The sequence below is a fragment of the Dryobates pubescens genome, chromosome 26 (assembly GCF_014839835.1).
Source record: "Dryobates pubescens isolate bDryPub1 chromosome 26, bDryPub1.pri, whole genome shotgun sequence".
Lineage (NCBI taxonomy): Eukaryota > Metazoa > Chordata > Aves > Piciformes > Picidae > Dryobates > Dryobates pubescens.
The window spans coordinates 10834518-10858328 of record NC_071637.1 but is presented as its reverse complement, the minus strand read 5'-3'; the positions used below and the strand labels follow the sequence as shown (position 1 = coordinate 10858328).

General features: G+C 41.9%; 1 protein-coding gene across 1 annotated transcript in view; it reads right to left on the bottom strand.

The window, feature by feature from the left end:
• VAPB (VAMP associated protein B and C) overlaps positions 1-22396 on the bottom strand; it is a 30803-nt gene extending 8407 nt beyond the window's left edge. The window contains exons 1-2 of the mRNA XM_054173640.1: positions 22067-22396; positions 4814-4966 (exon numbers count right to left, since the gene is read on the bottom strand). Of these exons, the coding sequence (XP_054029615.1) occupies positions 4814-4966; positions 22067-22124 (211 nt within the window). The 5' untranslated portion in view covers positions 22125-22396. The remainder of the gene's footprint in view (positions 1-4813; positions 4967-22066) is intronic.
• Between the last annotated feature and the right edge of the window lie 1415 nt (positions 22397-23811).

Here is a 23811-nt window from a genome sequence, read left to right as displayed (position 1 = left end):
GAAGAGTCTCCCTGCTCAGATAGTCAGCAACCTTCCCCTAGTTTCCATCTAAACTTAATGGTCTGTTTACTTGGTCCTTGACCAATGCTGCCCTTATGCTTAAATATCAATGAAGGGAAAGAGTCACTTACTTCTGGTGCACTCCATGACATCAATCTCTCTTGGCCTCCTGGTAAACTGAACAAGCCAGACTCAGTGGGTTCTCTCCAGGCCAGGCTCCCCATTCACTCTCTGCACCTGTTCTAGCCTGAACTCCTCTAATTCTACATCCAGGAAACATTACTAGTTCCTTGGATGACAGAATTTATACCCTCTCACCTCTTCCATTATCCAGTCTGCTCACACATACTACACCTGTCTTATTCACAGCCACATAATGTCAGCATCCTAGTGATCCCAGCCAGCCCCCTTTAGCAAGCTTGCATTTACAGCAGGAGTATTTTATTCTTCAAGTACATAATTTTGCAGTTTCTCTGATGAAACTCATCCTCTGTTTCTGTAGTCCAAACTTCACATCATCATCATCCTTATGACAGAATTGCTTATAAAAGCATTAAACAGGATTAGTACCAAGAATCATTCTCAAGAAATGTCACTAGCAACTTCCTGTTATTACACATCAATGTTTACTCTTAAGCAGCTCCTTCAATAGTCTGTGAATCTACTTTTCTTTTCTAGCTTTATTGATGATTTTCCTAAATGGCACTGCACAAAGTTCTTTATGGTCTGGATGGATCAAATCTACCACACTTATGTCACCTTTACATCAAATACCCTAACCAGCTGCAAGGGTAAGCCTCAATATCACAGTGCAATTTGATCAGTTCTGCTAGAGATGAGAAAAGGACACTCTTATCCATGAAAACAGGCAGAACCCAGTGCATCACTTCACATTGGTTCCATGTATACATAGTTCTTTTTGTAAAGATGCCAGTAACACTGAAAGATGTTGAATCTGCGAAGATCAAGATAGGTTCTTCTAAAGCAAGTGGATAAAACCAACCCAAAACTTGCTACCTAGTCCTTGGGAGGGCTGGGGCAGCTGTGCAGCAACAATGCTGCCTCTTGAGAGTCAGGGGCTGCAGCACTGCACAGGACATGATCGTGATCTTGGTGAAACACTGCAACCAAATAGAGGCCAGCTGCAGAAGCACCCTCTTGAAGCCAATGTACACTGCTTTATCAAAGTCAAGCAAGTTTACAGAAGGCTAGAAACAACCCCCTCAGGATATTCTACAGCAACCTAAGGATAATGTCAGCTTCTCCCCATTTCTAGGAAGCATGTTCAGACTGCTCTCTTCAGCGGGACACTGTGCACAGATGGTACCATCTGTACTTCCTCTCTCCCCTCGTTACATGCCTCTCTGCAGACTCAGCAGCATCTACTTGTATTTTTTACCCTTTTCCCTTGTAATCCACTCATGCCTTTTATTTATATTTCAACCTCTTGGAAGGCACAAAGTCAGGTATCTTTGTTGAAATGAGACATGTTTAACAAAACCAGAGCATGTGCAAGTAGTCTTCTCTGCCAAGTGTTTCAGAGTAAAAGCAGTGGAATCAGATGGCAGCACACACACACACTTCCTAACAGTTACATAAACTCAGCTGTTAACATGCCATGCCATTATATAACAGGTGAAAACACGGGCTACAAACCTGACACCGCAGCAGGCAGAGCAGCCTGATGGGGCCCTTGCTGCTGGTATTTAGGAAAAGCTGTGACATTGGCCTAAGAAGCCAGTTCTTGAGACTCCACTAGAATAAAGCAAGCCTTACTTTTCTGGCATTCTATGTGATTCAAATGAGCCATCATGCTGGTATGAAATGAAGTGGCATAGTGTTCTGACTGCTGCCTCTATCTTCGGGTAGAACATCTCACACGCTTACATCAAAATAGTACAGATACAGTTTCACAGAAGTGGAAGGCAGGCAGGCATTTGGTTACTACAGCACAAGGAAGATAAAGCTGCCCCAAACTATGCTCCAGTCAGTAGTATTCTGAGAAACTAATAAATTGTTTCAGAGCTTCATGCCACTGTACTTAAGCACTGCTTTTTGAAGAGACAAGGTGCAGTGCCAATGCAGTGCTACCACGTGGCTGAGTTAAAGCCAGTCAGCAATTCTCAAGAGGACAGATTGCACATAGTAAATACAGTCTAATTAGTTTAAGTGGCTGGAAGTTATTACTGAATATATTCTACTAATTTCTTGTCAGTAGTATTTTCACTAAATTTGGAGAAATTCAAGTCTTGTTTTTATGCTCTGGGCAGACCTGAGTTACATGACTGAAAAAAAAGATTCAAAGGCAAACCCCCAAATTCTAGTTATTTTTCACTTCATTAATTCCAAAATCAGCCCCCTGCTCTTAAGCAACACTAATCCAAAGCAAAGATTAAACAAATCCCTCCCATCTTTCTGTGAATTCAAACCCAATTCTGTTCTGTAAGTTTGTGAAAGTCCCCTCTTTGACCCCCCCCTGTCCAAAAGGTCCTTTCTGCTAGTAAGAACCAAAACCAATTCTATCTTTAAGTCCAAATATTAGGTCCCATTCATGGTTTAAAAGAGCTACCAGGAGTGCAACATATACAGATCTATTAAAAAGAAATTCAGCCAAGGCACAAGATAAAGAAAGCTTCAGTTCAGAACATTTTAGGAAATCAAGAATCAACATTTATAACTAGATTTCTGTAAACTATAATTTCACCTTAATATATTAAACAAAGAACAATGAAATGTTTGCATTTTAAAATAACATATTAATGTAAGAATGGCAATTTAGAATCATTGTTTACTAAGTTGTTATCAGCATGAAAATGTAGAACACAAATGTGAGCTTCTGATTAAATACACCATAGCCATTTGCAAACCCAACTGAATCACAATCACTATAAAGTTATCAAAGGAGGCAAATTTTTCAAAGCTATGCAAGCAAAAGCACAGCACAGCTTAGGGTTAGCACAGCAATCTCTCAAAATCAGATACTTTAAGTCTTGGACTAGATCCATATTCTGTATGGTATGCCACTGTGAAGAGTTGGGTTGGAATAGCAAGATCTAGGCATGCTGCTTGTGTAAGATGGTACAGACACACTCTGTAATATCTTCTGCTCAAGGTAGAGCAAAGGGCCACTGTAAGCAGAAGTTGAAGGAAACAATGTTGAGATCAAGCTGACATATAAAAAGGGATGGTATGTGCCTGTAGAGGAAGCAGGCTTTTAATTTTGAAAGTTGATCTGAAAGATGAAAAGAATTCACATCTTTATAGCATTGAGATAATTTGTAGCTAGAAACCATGCTAATTTTCGTTATCACTTCATTGATTTCTATGCATTTCATATGCTTGCCTGAAGCTAAATTAGATGACAGACAGCTTTACTTGGGAATTGTCCCGAGTTTTAAAAACCTCAATTTCTCTCTAGAGAGCTTTTTCATTTACATATTAGTCATATCAGAGCTTACTGGGTATGTGCTAGCCTTCTCCTGAAGCAAAAGTGCTTTGCCTGCTCCACCCGTAGGTACCACATTGCGCTGGTTGTCTCCTGAACATGACATCCCCTAGGGTAAGTGCAGGTGAGACGACTCTAAAATCACATGCACACTCATTTGACACAAGATATTCCACAGACAACAGATCAGGGACTGTGCAAATGTAGGCATGCTCAAGATGACTTACAGGATTAGAGTCTCTTAATGTTACACAGAGTTTTTTGGGACCAATTTTTATTTTGTTGAAGCAAGCTCTCCAAGGGTGAGGTGTTTGAGTAGTTTAAGTAAAAAAAACTAAATTTGTTTCCCCCCCCAGTAGAAAGCAGTAGTTTTAGCTCCCAACATTGTCTATTCCAGGCTAGAAGTCTGCTAAGAGATTAATGGCAAACTGTGTAACCTATCAGTAAATAACTTTTATCATATCACTATTAAAATGCATTAAAAATAATAAAATGAATCTCTGTTTGCAGAGGTGATTTTCTTAACTAAAAACTCATCCTTTATTCAGGCAGTATGCCGTTATTACATGCTTTGAGAGAAGTCTTCATTAAAAACATGGAATGGCGAAGTCATTGAGAAAATACATTGCTTTCAAGCATGTATTATCAGCGAGTTAACAATAGAGATATTGTTCATGGGAAATACTCCGCTCTTTTTGCTTTCAAAGCAAGCCACTCCTTTGCTTTTCCATTACCAAACTTAGGCAAATCAAGAGCTACTGAGTCATTAGAGAAAATCATTAACTTTTCCAATGGAACAGCAAAGACTTAGTCACTTGACATTTTTAACACCAAAGCATATTGCATCTTCCAGAAATACAACACAAGCATGCTTTGGAAGTAAATGTTTTCATTATTGGTTATATCAGGCAGTTTGGCAACACCCAACACCAGCCCAAACCGGTGGGGCTGCAGTCTGCTCAGTTTTGGTCTTCCTTCAATGTGCCTATCCAAGCACTTGTTTTGACCCTGTAAATGAGCTGGTTGAGGAAATTAAGCTGGCAAAAAAAGGGTACAAAAATAATCCCACAGGGAGGGCAGTGCTGCAGTAGTACTGGTTTGGATAGGCTGGCTATGGCTGTTGATGAACTATATAAATAATTTATGTGTTTCTCCCTCCTTCATGCTCCAAAACAAGATGAAAACAACAGTGCCAGACTAGGAATAAAGGAAGTAATGATATATGAAACAGCTGCTTCCCCATTAAATCACAACCTCTTGCTTTTACAAACACTCAGCAAAATACTTTGCAGATTGCAAAATATTCCAAAAAATAACTGATTACAAGAAACTATTTTCAGTCATCAAGGAACTTCTTGAATGGCTTACCAGAAACATTAATTGATGTTCCTGCATCGATAATTCCACTGTTAGGCCTTACACAATATCTACGTGGTGCTGTGGTCTTAACTTTGAAGCACACATTTCTGTCTGTAGGATTGCCAAGTTTCAGGTTTGTAGTGACAACATCTGTGAAAGGACCTGAGGAGGAGAGCAAAAGCAAACTTGAAATCACACAGAAAGTACTTTCCAAGCAGAAACTAAGCAAGTTCTAAATCTCTGTTCACAAATCTTATAAAGTAATTAGATGTTCAATTTCCATCTACGGATAACGGTGCATGCAAAACTGAGGATGCACTGAGGCCCTGGAGCAACAACTACAGTATGCTCCAACAGCTGAAGTTGATCATTAACAACAAAACAAAAAGGAGGAAATCATTTACACATGGTGCCAACACAGCAACATGGCATTCAAACAATGCCAAACCCTGCTGTAACACAGTTACTCCATTCTAACTACTGAATCCCAGTAACCCCAGGCTTACAGAGATACCACATATACCTACCTTACAGACAATAAATAGGGGAGTACAGGATGTTAACTAGAACAGGCATGGTAACAAAGTGGCTACTACAGATTCAGCTGCATATGCAAGCTGTACCTCCACAGAAGCAGGATTTCACCAGCTACTCACAAATGCTGAATGACAACCAGCAAGGTAAGCAGCCAATGTCCACTCTCTTTTCCTACCAAGTAATTTTTAGTAATTCTCTTGGCTACTAGAAATAAGCCAGATGAAATCTTCATAAAATAGCCTACCTCACCCAAGGCAGGAAGTAACCACGTGAAAAAATGAAAATTGTTGGGTCACTGAGAGCACTGGCAAAGATTTCTAGAATAAAACCATTGTTAAGTTCTGCAACAACGAGTGCAGATGAATTAGTCCCTCGCAGGCTCACTGTCTAGTTGACACAGCCCACATCCCTTGGGTTAGAGAAAAGCCTACTTAATGGTTTTAGAATCATAGAATCAGTAAGGTTGGAAAAGACCTCAAAGACCATCAAGTCCAACTTGTCAACCAACTCCTCATGACTACTAAACCATGGCTTCAAGTGCCACATCCAATCCCTTTTTGAACACCTCCAGGGATGGTAACTCCACCACCTCCCCGGGCAGCACATTCCAATGGCCAACAACTCTTTCTGTGAAGAGCTTTCCCCTCACCTCAAGCCTAAGCCTCCACTGGCACAATTTGAGACTTTTCTACAAGACACTGATAAATCAGACAGGTAGCAAGCAACTGCAGTGCTTGATTAGATGGTAAAGAAATAAAATTAAAAGAAATATAACCAGACTTTGATGGACTGTCTTCGGCAGAGGAGTCATTAAGTTGACGCCTGAATCTACCTCAGAGTAAAAGAAAATAGGTTAAAAAAAAAAGACATCAAACCTTCCCTTACTGAAAATTTAAAAAAGGGTGAATGATGAGAATCCAAATACTAGCAGGTAACATTCCTCCTGCAGCACAGTTGGCTTAAAATAATTTAAGTTCGTGATAAATTTGGAGAAAAGGAAGCAATACAACTCTGAAAGTATTACATTCCTGCAACCTTTATCCTTCATCTAATTTGTTTTAAGTAATTAGAAAGGAAAAAAACCCAAAGCAATTGCGTACAAAAAAATCCAGACACCAATGTAGCACACTTCTGCCTGCACTCTGAACAAACCAGCTTCACAGGGAGGATGCAACATGGTAGCAAAAAATTGAAGCAATAAAATTTTTGGATCCCCTAGCAAGGATTTCACTAAACCTGCGTCTGGTGAAACACTGAGATGTGAAAGAAAATAAAACACAGCTGTCAAGATAGCTCTGTGCTCTGCATGCAAAGTGGGACTTTAAGTCTAATGGAAAATAACTGGGTAGAAGAAGCCAGGAGTTGTTTAGGAAGTTAAACAAGCTGAACTATCAGAAAAATCCAGTAAACAATTTCGTGGTGCAAAGCCAGTGGCAGATCTTCAAGACAGCTCTAACTGGAAGAAGTCTAACATTTCAGCAGAAAGTACTTGATGCATAAGCACTAAGGATGTGCCTTTACTAAAAAATTACAGCTTGAACTATTCCAGCACAGAGGGAGGGTTGCCTCTACAAAGCCCTACACATGCAGCTGCATCCTCACTAGTGCTTTACTAGTCTGCATGCTGGGACAGATTTCCTGTGGGAAATACCATGTTTTGACTTGGCTGATCCACGAATGCGTGCGGGATCTGCGCGGCCCAGCACGGAACTGCTGGTTGTAATAATAATGTGACAACTCCTCCATGTGAGAAATAATTTCCAAATGGAGTTACTTATTGCTAACATAGATCACACCAAAGTCTTTGGCAGCAAAACCTTTCAGCAGGCCAAATTCGCTGCTTCTTGTCTGCTTGAGGTTTCTTCCTTTTCTCTGTTCACTAAACTTGAAACAGTTTCTTTAGATACATTTCCCCCAAATTACAGATTAGCCAGCAGAAGGTCAACCTCTGCTCTCAGCAAACTTGTATGCAGGCAAACTCCTTATGGCACTACTCTTCAAATACAGTAGCAAAGCAAAACAGAGTAGACAAACGCAGGATTAAAGTGCCAGTAGAGATGTTTTAAGCGTGTAAAAAACCGAATAGACAACAGAGTATTACTCAGGCAATTAGGGCATGGTAGTGAAGTACCAGCTTGGTTGGACTACCTTTTAAGAGCGAGGCACATGAACTGTCAACTCAGGCTGAAATGAAACCTTGATAGCCTATTGTCAGACTACTATAGCCTACGTTAGACAGTTTTGGTGAGGTTACACGGGGAAACTGATCCCAGGATAAGCACACCTTTGCTTTCTAATGTCTGGATTGGAGCACTGCAGGAAAGCTAGTTTGGGTATTAATCAGTTGTGCCAGACAGACATCTACCCTGGAGCTTCATTTTTCAATGCAAGGCTTCTGGAATCCTACCCACAGACACTTAAAATGCTCTCATTTCCCAATGCCTCTGAAAGTGGATGAACTACTCCTACAAATATATGCAACACCTGGATAATGCCTATACTATTAAGGTGGGCAGTAAGCACAATAATAGACATGGATGGTACCTGGGTTAAAAGCAACAAGTGGACTCAGCAGCAAAGACTGACTACTCACTGTGTGCCTAAAGAAAAGCCACTCTCTTAAAAAACACCACCTCTATTTCATAACATTCATAACCAATTAATGTGGGTTTGATTGCATCTAGGTAAGTGAAACTTCTATTAAGGCAGGGTGCTTTCCAAATGACAATTCACACACTTGTTAAGAAAAAAAAAAAAAAAGGACTATTTTTCTCCTGTGTTTAAAAATATCATGAGAAAAATGCTACTGGTGTCATCCTTAGGACAAAGCTATGGGAAACTCAGGGTCTGTACATGCATCATCTGACATGGGGTTGTCATGGGAGCAAGCTGTCTAGAAGGAAGAATGCAGTAAATTGAATTTGGCGGTCAAAGTTTGGAATATTCCACAAGAGCTTGACAGCTTTTTTCCTGACAGTAAGAATAAAATCAACTTCTATTAATGCAAATTAGGTGCCCAGTGATAGAGAAACTATCAGTACTACTTAAAGAAAACATCACCTCATACACTCATGCCACAAACACTAAGAGGTATCGTAGTTTTTCATAGGGTCACTTTTCAGCAGGGTGTGTTTCAAACTACAGCTGTGGCTTTCCACCCAGGAGCTACACATGCAACCCTTCACACTTGAAGATCAGAGCATTATCTCAGAATTTGCCATGCTCCATTTCCTATTCAAACACCAGTGCTATATCAATCTTTCCTAAGAGTGCCATTTTGCAGTGTACTGCATTATAATAGCCCAGATCATTTTAGTAATCCAAAAGCCTCAGAATTGGGTCAAAAGAACATGATGTCAACTCCATCTAATTTTTAAATAACTCTCATTGCAATGAAAATTGCTTATAATTGTACCAGCAAAGCCACACTGGTAACGTGATGGGAGTTTCTTGCTACTCACTACTCACTGCAAACACACTACACAACTACATAATTGTACCAAATTTCAATACCTTAACCAAAATCCTATGGTTTAGCATGGCAAATAAAAATAACCTCAAACACCTGTACTTTCAGTGAAGAATGAACACTGATGTAGCAGTGTTTGGTGTGTGAAAGAACTTAGCACAAGTATCAGCAAAGGTAAAGCTTCGATGGGACAGGCTTGATCAGGAACATTGAAAGTAAACGGGCATGCTCCTCTGAAGATTTGTAGGTCTTCATAATTAACTACACACATTAGGTGGCCCACAGTCTCAGGGTTGCTTTATTCCTGCATCAGTCCATGTCAGTGCTGAGAGGATAGACTAGTCTGAGCTCTCACCTCCACCAGCCGCTTGCACTAGCTGCACAGTGTTCACCTGCCTGCACTGAGCCAGGGTGCTTCCTGGGCTGAAAATTAATCCGCTTACAAGACAGGGAGTAGGAAGGGGGTGGTGGAGAAGAGAAAAAGGAAAATTGGTTTGTTTTTTTTTTGTGATCAAGCAGAACTCAAAACACTGGCATCAAGGAAACCATGCCTTTCTGTGCAGCATCCTGTCAAATGAAGGCAACAAAGCCTCCTATTTACTAAGTTAAAGCTAGCACGTCTGGGCATATGTACTACAGTCACACTTGCAGCGTGAGAATAGTTGTTTAAAGTATTAAGGTACACGTCTAATTTTTTTGTGCTGTAGTGCAAATTATCATCTGTTTAAAATGAGGCATCCCCTAAAAAAAAAAATAAATAAAAAAATTAGTGAACTGGTGCTTTGCAGAGGCAAAGCACTGCAGGACCACTTGGTACAATTGTATTCATGTTAAATTAGCAATCGCTCATCAACAAGACCAAGAATATGTTCTCATCAAGCTGCCTATGTTATTCCCAGAATGTTTTAGATGCACTTTCATCATCTTCCCTGAACAACTTTTGCCACTCCAACTCAGCACCACAGACACGTATCCAAAGGCACGGTAATTGAGAACAGACAGAAATACAAGCAGAGCTCCCAGCGAGACAATCCCTCTTGCACTTCCTTTGTGGAAAGCAACAGAATGCAAGAATAGGAAGAGAAGGACATATTTCACCCTGATTTAATCCCATCGATGTGTCAGACAAAAGTCATTAATCACCTGATGTATTAATCAGACATAGAAAGGTAACCAAGGAATCTTTAATAAGGGAGATGGTGGAAAGCAGCAGAGGTAACTTGTCTCATGGCTACTCGCGAGAGCCCAAATCCTGCACATGCTGATGTGCCCTGACTAGTAGATGTCTGTGTGGAGCAATAATTCACCCAGTGAAAGAGCCACACTGACACTGTGTGTGAATGGGGGTTGAACATGATACTTCAGGCTCCCTTCCTCATCAACACACACCATGATGGCTCCTACTCCCATAGCCTGAAGTGTCTCTTCACCAGCTTGGGCCACCTCTCCAATTGGGGATGCACACTGCCTTGCTTCAGCATGTACAAACCTACCACAGAGTCCTAAGTGAGAGAGTATTAGTACCATGCACAAAGCAACCACTGCTGAAGAACAAAAAGGCTGAAATATTCAGACAGAGAGACCACTACTTACAGCATTTCCAATCATATCCATGCTACTTCTCAGTTCCTTTACTATGCCTCTGACAGTACCAAAATATTTCATTTTCCCACGATTTCTCCCATTTTATTTCTAGGGGTTTCTATCACAAATAGTCAAAAATGAAAGCAATGAGCAGGAAGGCTCAGTAACAGGAGTAGAGCTTGACTTACTGTACACTTCTTTTTAAAGTTTATATATAAAACTGATGTCCTTTGAAGATAAACATAAAAATGAAAAAAGCTGAAATGTCAAGCAAGACATCTTGAGCTATTAGCCAGGTGCCTGCAAATCAACAACACCCAAGAGCCAATCAAACTCTTGCAACATCTTACTTGTCTTTAGACAAATCATTTAAGGGTTTATCTTCTGCTATTAACTGCCTTAAGAGTTGATGGCAACTCCAAAACAGAAGCAGTTTTGGACTCCTATCATTTTCCTCTCTCTGATGTCAGGAGAATACTTATCTAATTAGACAATCTTGTGAAGATTAGCGTTTTAAGAAGTACTGTATGCCAAGTTTTAATCACCACCATCATCTGGCTCTGGAGACATTCATAATTGAGCATCCACAACTTTTAAAATCAATGAAGTCAAAGAATGAGAAGTGAGAAATGCCTGTGTTGCATAAACATCTGATTTCACAAGTAACTCACCATGAGGACCCAACAACCCCAAATTTGGTAATAATTTTTAAAGAAAGGCCTCTCTTAATCCCCATGTAATAAACATTTCTACCTCAGATTTTAAATGGAAGTAGCTAGAACCCCCTGCCCCTGTGGAATCAATTGCTCTACTCTCACAGCAACTATCCTCACTCAGAAGAGCCCCTGAAGCAAAGTGATAGGAAGGAAGTGGTCATTTCCACTTCTGCTGTGTCAAGCAATAGAAGCCTTGATGAAAAACCTATTACAAAACCAGAAGTGCCATCCAAATAGGTTTCCCATGCAATAGCTGATGCAGAGGAGTCATAAAAAAAAAAAAAAGAAAAAAAGAAAAAAAGAAATCAATAAAATTATCCAGGGGAGAGAAAAAAACCAAGAAAGAAAAAAAAAAAAGAAGCTACAGAAACCCAACAAAACTACATGATCCAGATGCCAAAATTTGGGGCAAGGTTGGCAGTACATTAACCCCTTTGAATGGATTAATCAGTGTCCTTCTTTGGCATGTTTTGGCACAAATTATTTTCACCAGAACATACCTGATATGTAATGGGAAAAACAAACAAAAAACCCCACCCCACAGCTAAAAAACAAGTATGAGACTGAAGACTATTTTCAGGGCATTTATTAATATGTAATTTTATCACCTTTTACTCCTCAGAGGATCATTAACAGTTTGACTTCACAGTTGTAAGCACTGAGAGGCCACACATAAGCTTGCCAAGAAGAATGGAAGAATATGCCCTTCAAATAATTTTGGTAGCAGTGTCATCTGTTTTTTTCCAACTGATCTCTTCAGAGTTTTAGTACATCCAAACATTACTTAGAGCACTCTTCAGTAACAAAATCGTACATGAAACATTTTCTCTATGTCCTAAACTTAAAGCAGTTTTCCACACACAACTGCCTGAACAAGAGACTGACAGCAGAGCTGGCTGGCTTTAGAAGTACATCTCTGATTCTTCTGCGCTTTCATGTCCTTTTGAACCAAATGCCAAACATATTGTATTACTTTGTTCACACCACTCACAAATATCCCACATACCAACTCTCTCCAGGTGTCAAAACAGCTCACTTTCTTCTGATAATGGAATAGTAGCTACATCTCCTTCAATAAGCAGGACATAGTAAGACCTATTTATAACACCACCCGATTATTCTCCATGGCTGGAAGCCTCATCCACAGGGGTTGCTGGATGAGCATTGAAAGGATACTGAAACGAAGCCCTGGTCCCTAGAGAGAAGTGGGGATGCAACAGCAGAGAGCAGAATGCAGCACGAAGATAACTTGATATGCAAGCTTCCCTGGAAAAAACAGTGATAAATCCGCGGATGAAGCATCATCCTTTAAAGCACCACTCCAAATTATGTGTTTTCTTGTACTACCTGTCAAGTACTTTTTCCTGGTCTAATTTAATCACTAATCTCCATTTCAAATGCACATTAAAATAGCAGAGAAAGAGCAACTTAACTGTTCTAATTTTATGCTCATATATACTCTTGAAATAGACAAATTTGATGTGCAACTTAAATAGTAACCGAGTAAATATTGTAAGTGCAGAAGTACACACAAATAGCAAATGCCAAAAGAAACAAGCAAAACTAGAGATTTTGGGATGCACAATGCATAGCTGCTTTTCCAGTACATTCAAAAAAGCCTAAATAGGCAGTAAGAAACTAATTAAAGTTACAAATATGGAAGGAATCTTGAATTTAGCGTGACACATTTCCAAGGAACCTCTTTAAAAATGGACTTCTTTTAATGTGCTTTCAGAATCAAAGGAAAAACAAAAAACCGAGCAAACAAAAAACCTAACCCAAGCTAAAATTAAAACAGAAATTTAGTCAGAAACGGTATGAAAACTTAGTAAGGAAAAAAAAATACCTGACAGCTTATACTGTCTGGCACAGAACAAGATACTAATTTGAAGTTCCAGTCTCCAAATCTCATCTCTAAACAATATCTGCAGCCAATAAGCATCAGGTACAAACAGCTATATGAAATAGAGGAAAAAAGAAATTCTCTTACTGCTGTTAAAGACTTTTGCTCCTGATGTGGTGAAAGTGTAGTAAGACCAGAAAAAAAGACATTGCAAACCAGAAGATATTATATGTGCAAATATTTAAAGATGCAAAATATATTGTTAATTCACATATCACAGGAAGCAGCAGTTGCAAATATAAACAGGGAACAGTGACAGTCCAAACATGAAACTGCACACACAAGGGCTGGCCTCCTGCTTATAAGAAACATTTAGAGAACCACTAAGGATGAACTGATTAGGTTAAAAGGAGCAATCATGGGAAAACAAAAAAAAGTGCACTTGTTGGGTTTTTCCCCCTTAAATAATTACATAGTAATTTGACATGCCTTCTACACGCACAACAAACTTGAATACGGTCTTCAAGATGGTTTGCACAAACATAAGCCTTGGCTCCAGAGTGAGCCCCACACCTACAGGATTTTGTAATTTGCATCATAAGTAACTGGATCACCAGGCAAACCTCCCCCTTCTGTATTTTTTTCCCACCCCTCGTGGAAACCAACCAAGAAAACAGGATTATATTTAGAACGATAAAATCTTTAATCCATAGCACCATGGTATGAGGGACCTCATTTACAGCTCAGAGAACTAGACACTAAAGTAGTTTAGTAAAGAGATTATTTTCATAAAGTATTTATACTAATGTGGTATAAAGTACTGCAGGCAGCAGCAGTACCCAATTTGTACAAATGGTTTTGAAGCCAGAAGAATTATGGTTGAAGTAAGCAATTTTCAGAACAGCTCTAATACTGAAGGAATAGACACAGTCAACTCTAAGTCTGGGTTGTCTTGCTCGTGTAAACACTCAATCACTTCAATCCATGTGCATTTTAATCCTGCACTGAATTAAACATGGAAATGGTGATTCGCTTTGCATACATTTCCAATGACAACAAGATTGTGACAGCTGTTCCTGACTGATGGCACAAATCCCTCTTTATGAAAGGTTGCCTAGCAGGCCAAGTTTTAAACTCAACAACATCCCAGAAGTATCAGAAAATATCCTCTATGTCACTGCAGACATCTCACTCTAAAAAGCAGGTATGAAAGGATTTCTATATTGAGTAAATATTGTGTCAAACACCAGAGGAAGAGATTTGGCATGAGTCTAGCCCCTAGTCTAATAAAAAAATGGTACTTAAATATTCATATATGTAGGTAAAATAGGCTTCCTTTCTGTCTCCTGTCATTACAGGAACTGTCACACCTGTGTCAGTCTCTCACCCAGAGAAAAGAGAAGCCTAACTGGGAGAGTTCCTGACTGAACCAGCTTGTCACTTAAATCAGTGAGGATTTACTTGGAAGGGAAAAACAAACAAACAAAAGAGAAGCCTTGCAGCAGCACAAGGATAATGTTAAAGATCACATTCCCTACAAATACAAAGATGAAATTTAAGTCTGAAACAACAGCTGTTACCACAAACAAAGCTGTTGCAAACATCATCAATAAAGCTTTCAAAGCCAAGCAGCTACACTGACAGAAAAAGCAAAAAGGCTGTTATTGTACCAACTATGAAATGCATTCAGTAGTTATTAGTTGTTCCCTGCAGGGAGCAAACATAAGACCAATATGGTAACAAGATAGTAGAAAATGAGTGTGACTGCAAGATGTGGCCAGAATTAGCAAGGGTCATTTGATTCCTGCATTGTCTCCAGCTAAGCAGAAAGCTAAGTTCAGAGGCACTCTAAAAACAAGAAAGAAGACAAACCCTTGGTCACCCAGTTTTCTGCAAAAATTGCATCATAACAGATGAAGAAACTGCTCATTTGATTTGAAACTCATTTGATGCAATCAATACCTTGCAGAGCTGGGTGCATACACCAAATTAAGCTTCTTTTAAAACTGAGTATTTGCTCGTACGTGCAAGCTGACCTGAGCTCATGAAGTTGGATCATTCACTATGGTGATGATGCCTTTTTTCCAGTTGAGTTTCAAAACAATCTATTTAAAGGTTTATATTTTAATTTTTACAATCCTAATTCCTACTTAGAGTGCAATTAAACAAAATTCAGCCTTGTGTTCTAAGGTAGCTAAACAACCTTATAAGAAATAAAACACTGCATGACTACTGATAAGTTTTTAATTTATAAAACCTGTGAAGTGAGGAAAAACACAGTAATTCCATTTCCAATGAGAAGAAATTATCAGACACTCCTGTGCAAATTTCCACTCCATGCTCCTCTTTCATTGGTGATAAGACACTGCACATGGCATGCAGGGTAGCAGCTGGGAAATACAATTTACTGGTAAGCATCAGTGTGAACCTGCTCCCACTATGATACATTATCTCTGTCTTTACTTTGACATGACACCCATGCTGCTAGGACTTAAGACAGCCAGCCCTCACTTCACATTTACACATGTATTCGCAATGCAATTTGTTATCAGATGTATTTTCTGACGTGATAAATAGGATACGTCCTATCAACCAAAGCAGACTGGCAGCCCGCCACCCTGATGAGCTTTCAAATAACAAACTCAACTTCTTCACCTATCATTGCAGTGATTGCATATCCCAATGGGAACTGAAACCTGCTGCACAAACATGAGATTCCCAAGGAACAGGAAATGATGAGTGTACATGTCCCAGCTCTTACAATAAAAGCAAGCAGGTGCTTACATTAAAACCACAAAATCCCACAAAACCAAGGGTAGCAACTGCTTATGCTGGTTTTATCCCTGCACCAGGACTTTCCTTGAAATAGTAATACTTTGATCCTGTTAATGCCTGTTACTTCCACCACAATTCTTAAAATCTAGGCAGTACAAAATTATTCAAAAGCCCTTAACCTCTAAAACACAGTGGCCAAAGACTTCAAGCACATTGTGAGATTTTTGGAAATAGTCTTGGGAGACCTAAATACATTAATTAAATTTAACAGAAAATGCAACTATGCCTTGACTGCTTCACACATCTCAAGTAATTGTTCTTTAGCTCTCTACCCCTCCTATTCAAGTTTCAAATTGCTGTTAGCCCATACATGTACAATTCCTCTCCCCTTTCCCAGTGGAGCTGTTAGTGCCACGTCTCTAGCGTGAAGAACACCAGCAGACTACAGAAGCTCAAGAGAAGCACTGTCTTCAGCTTATACCATCATTCAAACCATGAGATATGTCATGAGACACTCACAATGCACCACTACCTTGCTTTTATCTCTTTTCTAACACTGCTCTTTTGAAATTAAATGGAGTCTATGCAAAGCGAAGTAATTACAAAATGAGCAGTGCACGTGAAATTAGAATAATTCAGTGAGATGCAGCAAGTCTGTATAACCATAACAAACACTTAACAGAATCAGCCATTGACTTCAGCTAATAGGGACAAATAGGGAGCATAACACGAAGTGCAAATACTTAAAGTGTCACCAGAAAATGACTAATTTTGTTTGATAGTTGGGCTACATCCTTAGACTGTTTAGCTTCAGGAAGCCTGCTATTCAAATACTATGACCTCTTTTATAGCTGTGTAGCTTGATAATCAAATTAAAATATGTGGAGAGATGTGAAGGTTTACTCTTACTTAATGATTATCTTACTAGCAATTATGCTAGAGAAAGGGAAATACCACTGGTACATTTTCCAGCAGAAAAACTGATAGCCACTGGCAGACCAGCCTTCAAAGAGTATAACACACACACAAAATAATCTAGCACTGCCTACCATTATGCTGTAAATGGCAGGAAGGCTCTAACAGCTTTTAAGAAAGCAGCATGTAAATGTTCAGCTTAAAAGATGTTTATTAATTATACTGAACAGGCAACTTCTCACAACACTCAGTATTTTACATTCTTAAACACAACCTGTTCCAGTGGCAGTGACTACAAATCCTCATTTATCCAGCAAGAACAGAATGAACAGCGTCAAATCCCTCCAAACACCTTCTATACAGGGGTGCTTCAATCATTACAGACAGATCACAACAGGGACAGAGATGTAATTTTATGGTTTAGTCACAATGTCTGAGCAAGTCCTTAACCCCTCTTCTGAGGCTTGACAACGGCAGGTTCAATGAAGACCAATCTTATGTCCCAAATGAATCATTGAAGAGCCTCAGCCTGGGATCTCATAATAACTGAATATTCATGTCCAATACAGAAAGCTTTGCACAGCTACACTGCAATGCACAGATCTGATTAGTTTATATAGACGACAGAGCTCAAACTACCTTACTTGGGAGTGGCAATCATCTAACCACAGTAACTCTGTGCTGGGTTAGGAACTGGCTGGAGGGCCGAGCCCAGAGAGCAGTGGTGAATGGTGCCACATCCAGCTGGCAGCCAGTCACCAGTGGCATCCCCCAGGGATCAGTGCTGGGCCCCATACTCTTTTAATATCTTCATCGATGATCTGGATGAGGGGATTGAGTCAGACATCAGCAAATTTGCAGATGACACCAAGTTAGGAGCAGATGTTGGTCAGTTAGAGGGTAGAAGGGCTCTGTAGAGGGACCTCGACTGATTGGACAGATGGGCGGAATCCAACGGGATGGCATTCAACAAGTCCAAGTGCCGGGTGCTGCACTTTGGCCAGGGCAACCCCATGCAGAGCTACAGGCTGGGGTCAGAGTGGCTGGAGAGCTCCCAAAGAGAGGGACCTGGGGGTGCTGACTGACAGCTGCCTAAACATGAGCCAGCAGTATGCCCAGGTGGCCAAGAAAGCCAATGGCATCCTGGCCTGCATTAGTAATAGTGTGGCCAGCAGGAGCAGGGAAGTCATGGTGCCCCTGTACTCTGCATTGGTTAGGCCACACCTTGAGTACTGTGTCCAGTTCTGGGCCCCTCAGTTTAAGAAGGACATTGAGACACTTGAACGTGTCCAGAGAAGGGCAATGAGGCTGGGGAGAGGCCTTGAGCACAAGCCTTATGAAGAGAGGCTAAGGGAGCTGGGATTGTTTAGCCTGGAAAGAGCAGGCTCAGGGGAGACCTCATTGCTCTCTACAACTACCTGAAAGGTGGCTGTAGCCAGGAAGGGGTTGGTCTCTTCTCCCAGGCAACCAGCACCAGAACAAGGGGACACAATCTCAAGCTGCACCAGGGGAAGTTTAGGCTCGAGGGGAGGAGAAAGTTCTTCACTGAGAGAGTCATTCGTCATTGGAATGTGCTGCCCAGGGAGGCGGTGGAGTTGCCATCCCTGGAGGTGTTCAAGAGGGGACTGGACATGGCACTTGGTGCCATGGTCTAGTCATGAGGTCTGTGGTGACAGGTTGGCTCTTTGAGGTCTCTTCCAACCTTAGTGATACTGTGATACAAGCCACATGGACTGTGGCTGAACACCAAATACTTTACTCCCAGTACAGCAGATACACTGTTAAGACTGAGCACATCCACACGGGCTGAGGCCATACCTTTGGGACTGTAGCTTTGATGTACCCAGGGGATTCACTTGAGCCAATGACAGGTGACAGCCTGGAAACAACACTTCCAGGCTTCAGGCCAGGTATGAATCAGTACTATTAGGACTGATGGATATTGGCTATTCTGGTTTATTATTGTGCCCTTCGCAGAAAGCAAAGTTAAACAGCGACATGCTGCATACGTGCAGGTGCAGAATCACATACTGGGGAAGAGCATTTCCAATTGGCACCACCTTTGAGTATTACAAGGAATTAATCCTGCACTTGGCAGTACTGCGATTTGCCACTTGGGGAGCACTGCAACAGAGTGCTGAGTCATAAGTCCACCTTAACCTGTAGCAAACCTCTAAACACGTTGTTGAAACGTACCCCAGTCCATGCCACCTCTTGTTTTGTGTGTGCCCTACCTAGCACCACTCCCCTGATGTGCTGCATCTGCAAAGAATACAGCAGTGTTTCAAATACCTAAAACCCCAGGCAAGTTCTAAGGTAAGTTACATTCTAACAAAATTTTACTTACTGATATTAAAGAAATTCTCTTTAGATAGGCACATTATGATCAAAGGTCACATCAGCTTCACTGGGTCAGATCAGCCATCCTGTGAAATGCCTGAGGCAGCGCCCAGAGCACAGCTGTGGCACTGCCATTAACAGCTAGATCCAAAAATCACCCAGCAAAAGGAGCCATAATTAGACACCTAAATGTCTAAGTTTATATCTAGCAACTCCAAAAGTCAGAGCCCCGAATGTTGTAATTGAACTAATTTGTAGCAGACTGCTGGATGGGATCTCCTAGATAAGAAAAACTAAGGAAACAAATGGAAATACTGCCATGTATAATAGTAGTCTTTCCCACCATCTATTACCAGTACAGTCAGAGTAATAAACCTTTAGTTTGATGCTTTCTCACCTAAGTTGCAAGTCTACAACAATCAAGAAGTGGAGGAAGTCACTGGTAAGACAGCAAAGCTCCTATTTCACATGGCATCAGAGACCAGGGCAAGGAACTGGGCACATCAGTGTCCTGCCTCCCACTATTCACAGCTGCATTTCAGTACAGAACACGTTGATGCTATTTTGGAGCATGTGGGTTACAGTGTAGATGTGAGGCAGGAAGGGAAAGACAACCCCTGCTCACGTTCACATGCTGTGATGTGGAAAAAAACTTATCACTTGAAAAATTAGTTTCCTATTTTTGCTAACAAGTCACAAAACACTGTTTTGAAATAGGGCATCAGATGAATTTAGAAGATTCACTGAAAATGCTTCTTTAAAAAGGTCTTTGGTCCTTCACAGGTGAAAGCACTGGCTAAGACAGAGATGGTTGCAAGCCCATGGTGACTGGGATATACAGAAGTAGCCTGCCTTTAGATTTTTATGCTTAAGAGCTATACATACATATATACAGCATCAGAGCTATTTTCTGCTTTTTCTGTCTGCATTTTGACTGAGACATTCATCCTTTTCCAATGTTCATGAAACTCGGTTTACATTCCTACCTCATTCACATTGCTGCTCTACATTAAGCATCAGAGCTTTCAGCACACACCAGCAAGGAAGTACAACCACACCAGTCAGCACCACTACTGACCTCTGCCAGCTTCTATTTACTCGTATAGTGCAAAGCTCTGGAAAGAAATACAACTATTTACAAGGGTATGAAAATAATTACTACCTTATCACCAGGCAATGTGCCATCACAAAACCAGCAGCACAAGAAATGCTTAGAGCAGAGCTTAGTTCATGAGTACTTCAAATGGGCCTTTCCTGAATGAAGGACAGCAGTCCACTACCTGTTTGAAAGGACTGTAAGACAGAATTTATTGCCAAAGCACATGAATGCTGTCCACAGCATTAAGTCTGTATGAACACTAATATTTAAGCACACTTTTAAGCTAGATCTCTTAATAGCTGCAGTTACTCAAATAACATTTGACATTTTGAGGAGTATATGTTAACATTACGGGCTAAAGATTTGGCAACCAAAATCTATATGGCTGGTTGATTTAACTTCAGGGGTCACTGTGTAGCCCAGAACCTCAACTGAAAGACAGGGAGCTGGACAAGTCATCTTTATTTCATTAAAAAAAAAACCAACCCACAAACAGAATTTTCCTGGGTGTATACTTACCTGTGCTTAAGTGAAAAAAAAACAACCCAAAACCAAACCTTTAATCACAATTAGGTCTCATTAGCAAGTCAGCACCAATTAGGACCCCACTTTTTACCCAACTTGTTTGTTGAAAGCAGTATTGTTCAGAACAAGAGCTGATTTTCTTCTAATCATATTGAACATAAAGAATGCTTAAACAATAGTTTCCTTCTTAAGCATGTTTGATACTGCTGCCATAACAACACACAAATACTTCACCTTAAAACAAAGATATATTCATCCTACCCAGTGTTTTATTGTGCTTTTTTTTTTTTGTAAGCTCACTGGATATTATTGCTTCCAATATATTTATTGTTAAAAACAAGTGAAGATTTCCTCCACATTTGAAAACACATATGAAAGCTTTTTATAGGTATATTATTTTTACCAAAAGCCAGTAAGTTACTATTTAAAGGGGGAAAAAAAAAAAGCACAAACCAACCACAGATTTGCCAGATATTCAAATGAAACTATAAAGTACCTCTGACTCTGGTAGCATAAATAAACTTGCTGAATGTTTTTTTGTAATCCCAGATATTGTATTACAGTAGTGCTGTCAGGCTAAGAGATGGCAATTCCAACGCTAATGAAAATTCGCGCCGATTCAAGATTTTTATTTAAAGAATTGATGGATTTCCGCAGAGTATTTACGATTAATTTATCTAAGTGGCTTGCCGAATTATAACAACAGGAATATGAAAGAGCCGCGGAACGCTGCCCAGCACCTGGCCAGCGGCCCTGTGTTTTCCGTCCAAGCCCGGCCGAGCTGCACGCACACGTTTCGGGTGCCCCACGCCCCAGCTGCGTGACAGCTCGGGGAGGACTCATTCCCCCGCGCCTCAGGGCCGGGAGACTCCGAGCCCTCAGCTAAAGAGCACCGCCTTCCCCTGCCGCTGCACCTCCGCGGAGGCCCAGGGCTTCTCCCGCCGCCTCGGATGTTTCCCTCTCCCGGGCGGTCCCGCGGGGCTCGGGAGCTATCCACCGCCGCCCGCAGAGCCCGCGGCCCACCCTCCGCCGCGGCGGGGGAAGGTCAGCCCGGGAGTGAAACGGGCTTTGCACGGGTGTGCTGCTCCGCTATCGGCTGGGGAAGGCGGCGGCCGGGACCCCCCCCCGCGGGCTCTTCCCTCAGGGCCGCCCTCGGCCCTGCAGCAGCCGCCCGCGGCGCGGGTGGGGGTGGGCGGCGCAGCCTCGGCGGGGGCAGGCCCAGCGGGGGACACCCGCTCCCCGCTGCAGCCCCGGGAAACTGGGGAAGGGGGCACCTCCCCGCCCCGCGGCAGGCAGAAGCCCGGCAGGGCGGGGGGCGGCGGCGCTGAAGGACATTTTAGCGGCTGGTGCCCAGCCCCGGTTCCCGGAAAATGGCTGCCGCTGGAGCAAGGCCTGAGAACGGCCGTGCCGCCGGCCCAGCACGGGCAGGCAGCGGGGGATGGCGGCGGCCACCTCGTACCTTTGAATTTGAGCTCGTGCTGCGGTTCGAGGCTGAGGACCTGCTCCGCTTTCGCCATGTTCCTCCTCCTCGGCGGTGGCGGCACCAGGCGGAGAGAGGAAGGGACAGGGAGGGAGGGGAAGGAAAGGGGGAGGGAGGGGAGGAGGAAAGACAGGCAGGCGGGCGGGGGGGTTGGCGCGCTCGGCTGGTTTATTCACCCCCGCCAAGCGGCCTCGAACAGGCGAAGGGAGCGGCGCTGCGGGTGGCGGAGCGGGGACAGGCCGGCGAGGGCGGGCGGTGGCTCGCAGGCTCCCAAAGCGCACGCTATCCTGGCAGGACGCGGGGAGAGGGCGGGAGGCGGGACGGAGGCGGGATGATGCAGCACGGAGGGGCCCAGAGAGAGGCTGCGACTGACGTCTACTGCCGCCCGCCTCCCGCAGCGGCTGAGGGCCCGGCCCAGCCCGGTCCGGTCGGCCTGTCGGCAGGGGCAGTGTGGGGAGACTCGTCACGGCTTCGTTTGAGAGCTTGTTTGGGTCGAGAAACCGCCCTACATCTGTAATATTGTACAGGAGAAAAGGGGCTAATTAATACCATCAGTGAAGTTTATAGCTAAGAAAGGGGAAGAGAAAAGCATCCAGGGCAAGGAGGGGTTCCTGGAGAGTCAGCTGCTCTGCAGAGTGTGACACCCTGGGGCAGTTGTGGTGTGACTGCAAAGCTGAAGAAAAGACCATTACAGCTCCAGGAGAGGCTGGTAACTGTCATCAAGGACAGATTACCTTTTCAACAAGTCAAAAGAGACTTACAGGTCATCTCGGGGATTGGAAAAATATCCCCTTCCCTTTTCTACACTGTAACAGAAGTTTTGGGTTGTTTTGTTTGGATTTGAGTTATTTTTTGTTGCTGAGTTTGGTTTGCTTGGATTTTTTTGTGTTTTTTTTTGTTGGTTGGGGTTTTTTTGTGTTTTGTGGGTTGGGTGGGTTTTGTTTTGTTTTGTTTTGTTTTGGTATTCTAAATAGCCTGATGTAAAACAGTTTTACAATTTACAGGTTGGTCTGTTATAAAGTACTGCTTCTTTGGTAGCCTTAGACCCGAGTAATTGCAGTAACAGGATGCTTTTTTCTTTTCTCTCCAGGTTGATTTAAACATTCTAGAAGTTCCCAAGAATTTATGAAGCATTGCTATAACCTGTCAAATTCATTGAGGGGTAACAATAAAGCAAGAGTTTGGGATCCCCATCTTACCAGCAGAAACACACTGGTCATAAAACCTGGAAATGTATATCCACCAAGAAGTATTCATGACTTCAGCCATACAGGACTTTGGGAGGAGATGTCATTTGCAGAGATGAAAGGCAAGTGTACTGACATCAGTCAGCTTCCAAAAAATAGTATCTCAAAGTACTCAGTTATATTAAGTTCTAATCAGGTCTGATGAGCAAATAGGTAAGAGGTGAATAAAACATGGTAACAGTAACCTATTATGAAAATTAATTTTATTGCACTGACACAACTCATGATGCCACGTACCTCACCCTCACAGAAGTTCTTTGTATCAAGAATGGTGTTTTACTTGGTAATTGCCAAGAGTATGTAAAGTAGCTAAAAAAAAAAATGATAAAAATCTGGAATTCGTGACAACAGGCTTGTTCTCATTTCTGGCAGTGAAAGCAGCGACAAATGACTGATGTACATGTTAAAATTAACACCACTGGATGGGATGATGCCATTCAATGCTTTGAGCACATCTGCAGTATTTATACCATGTCT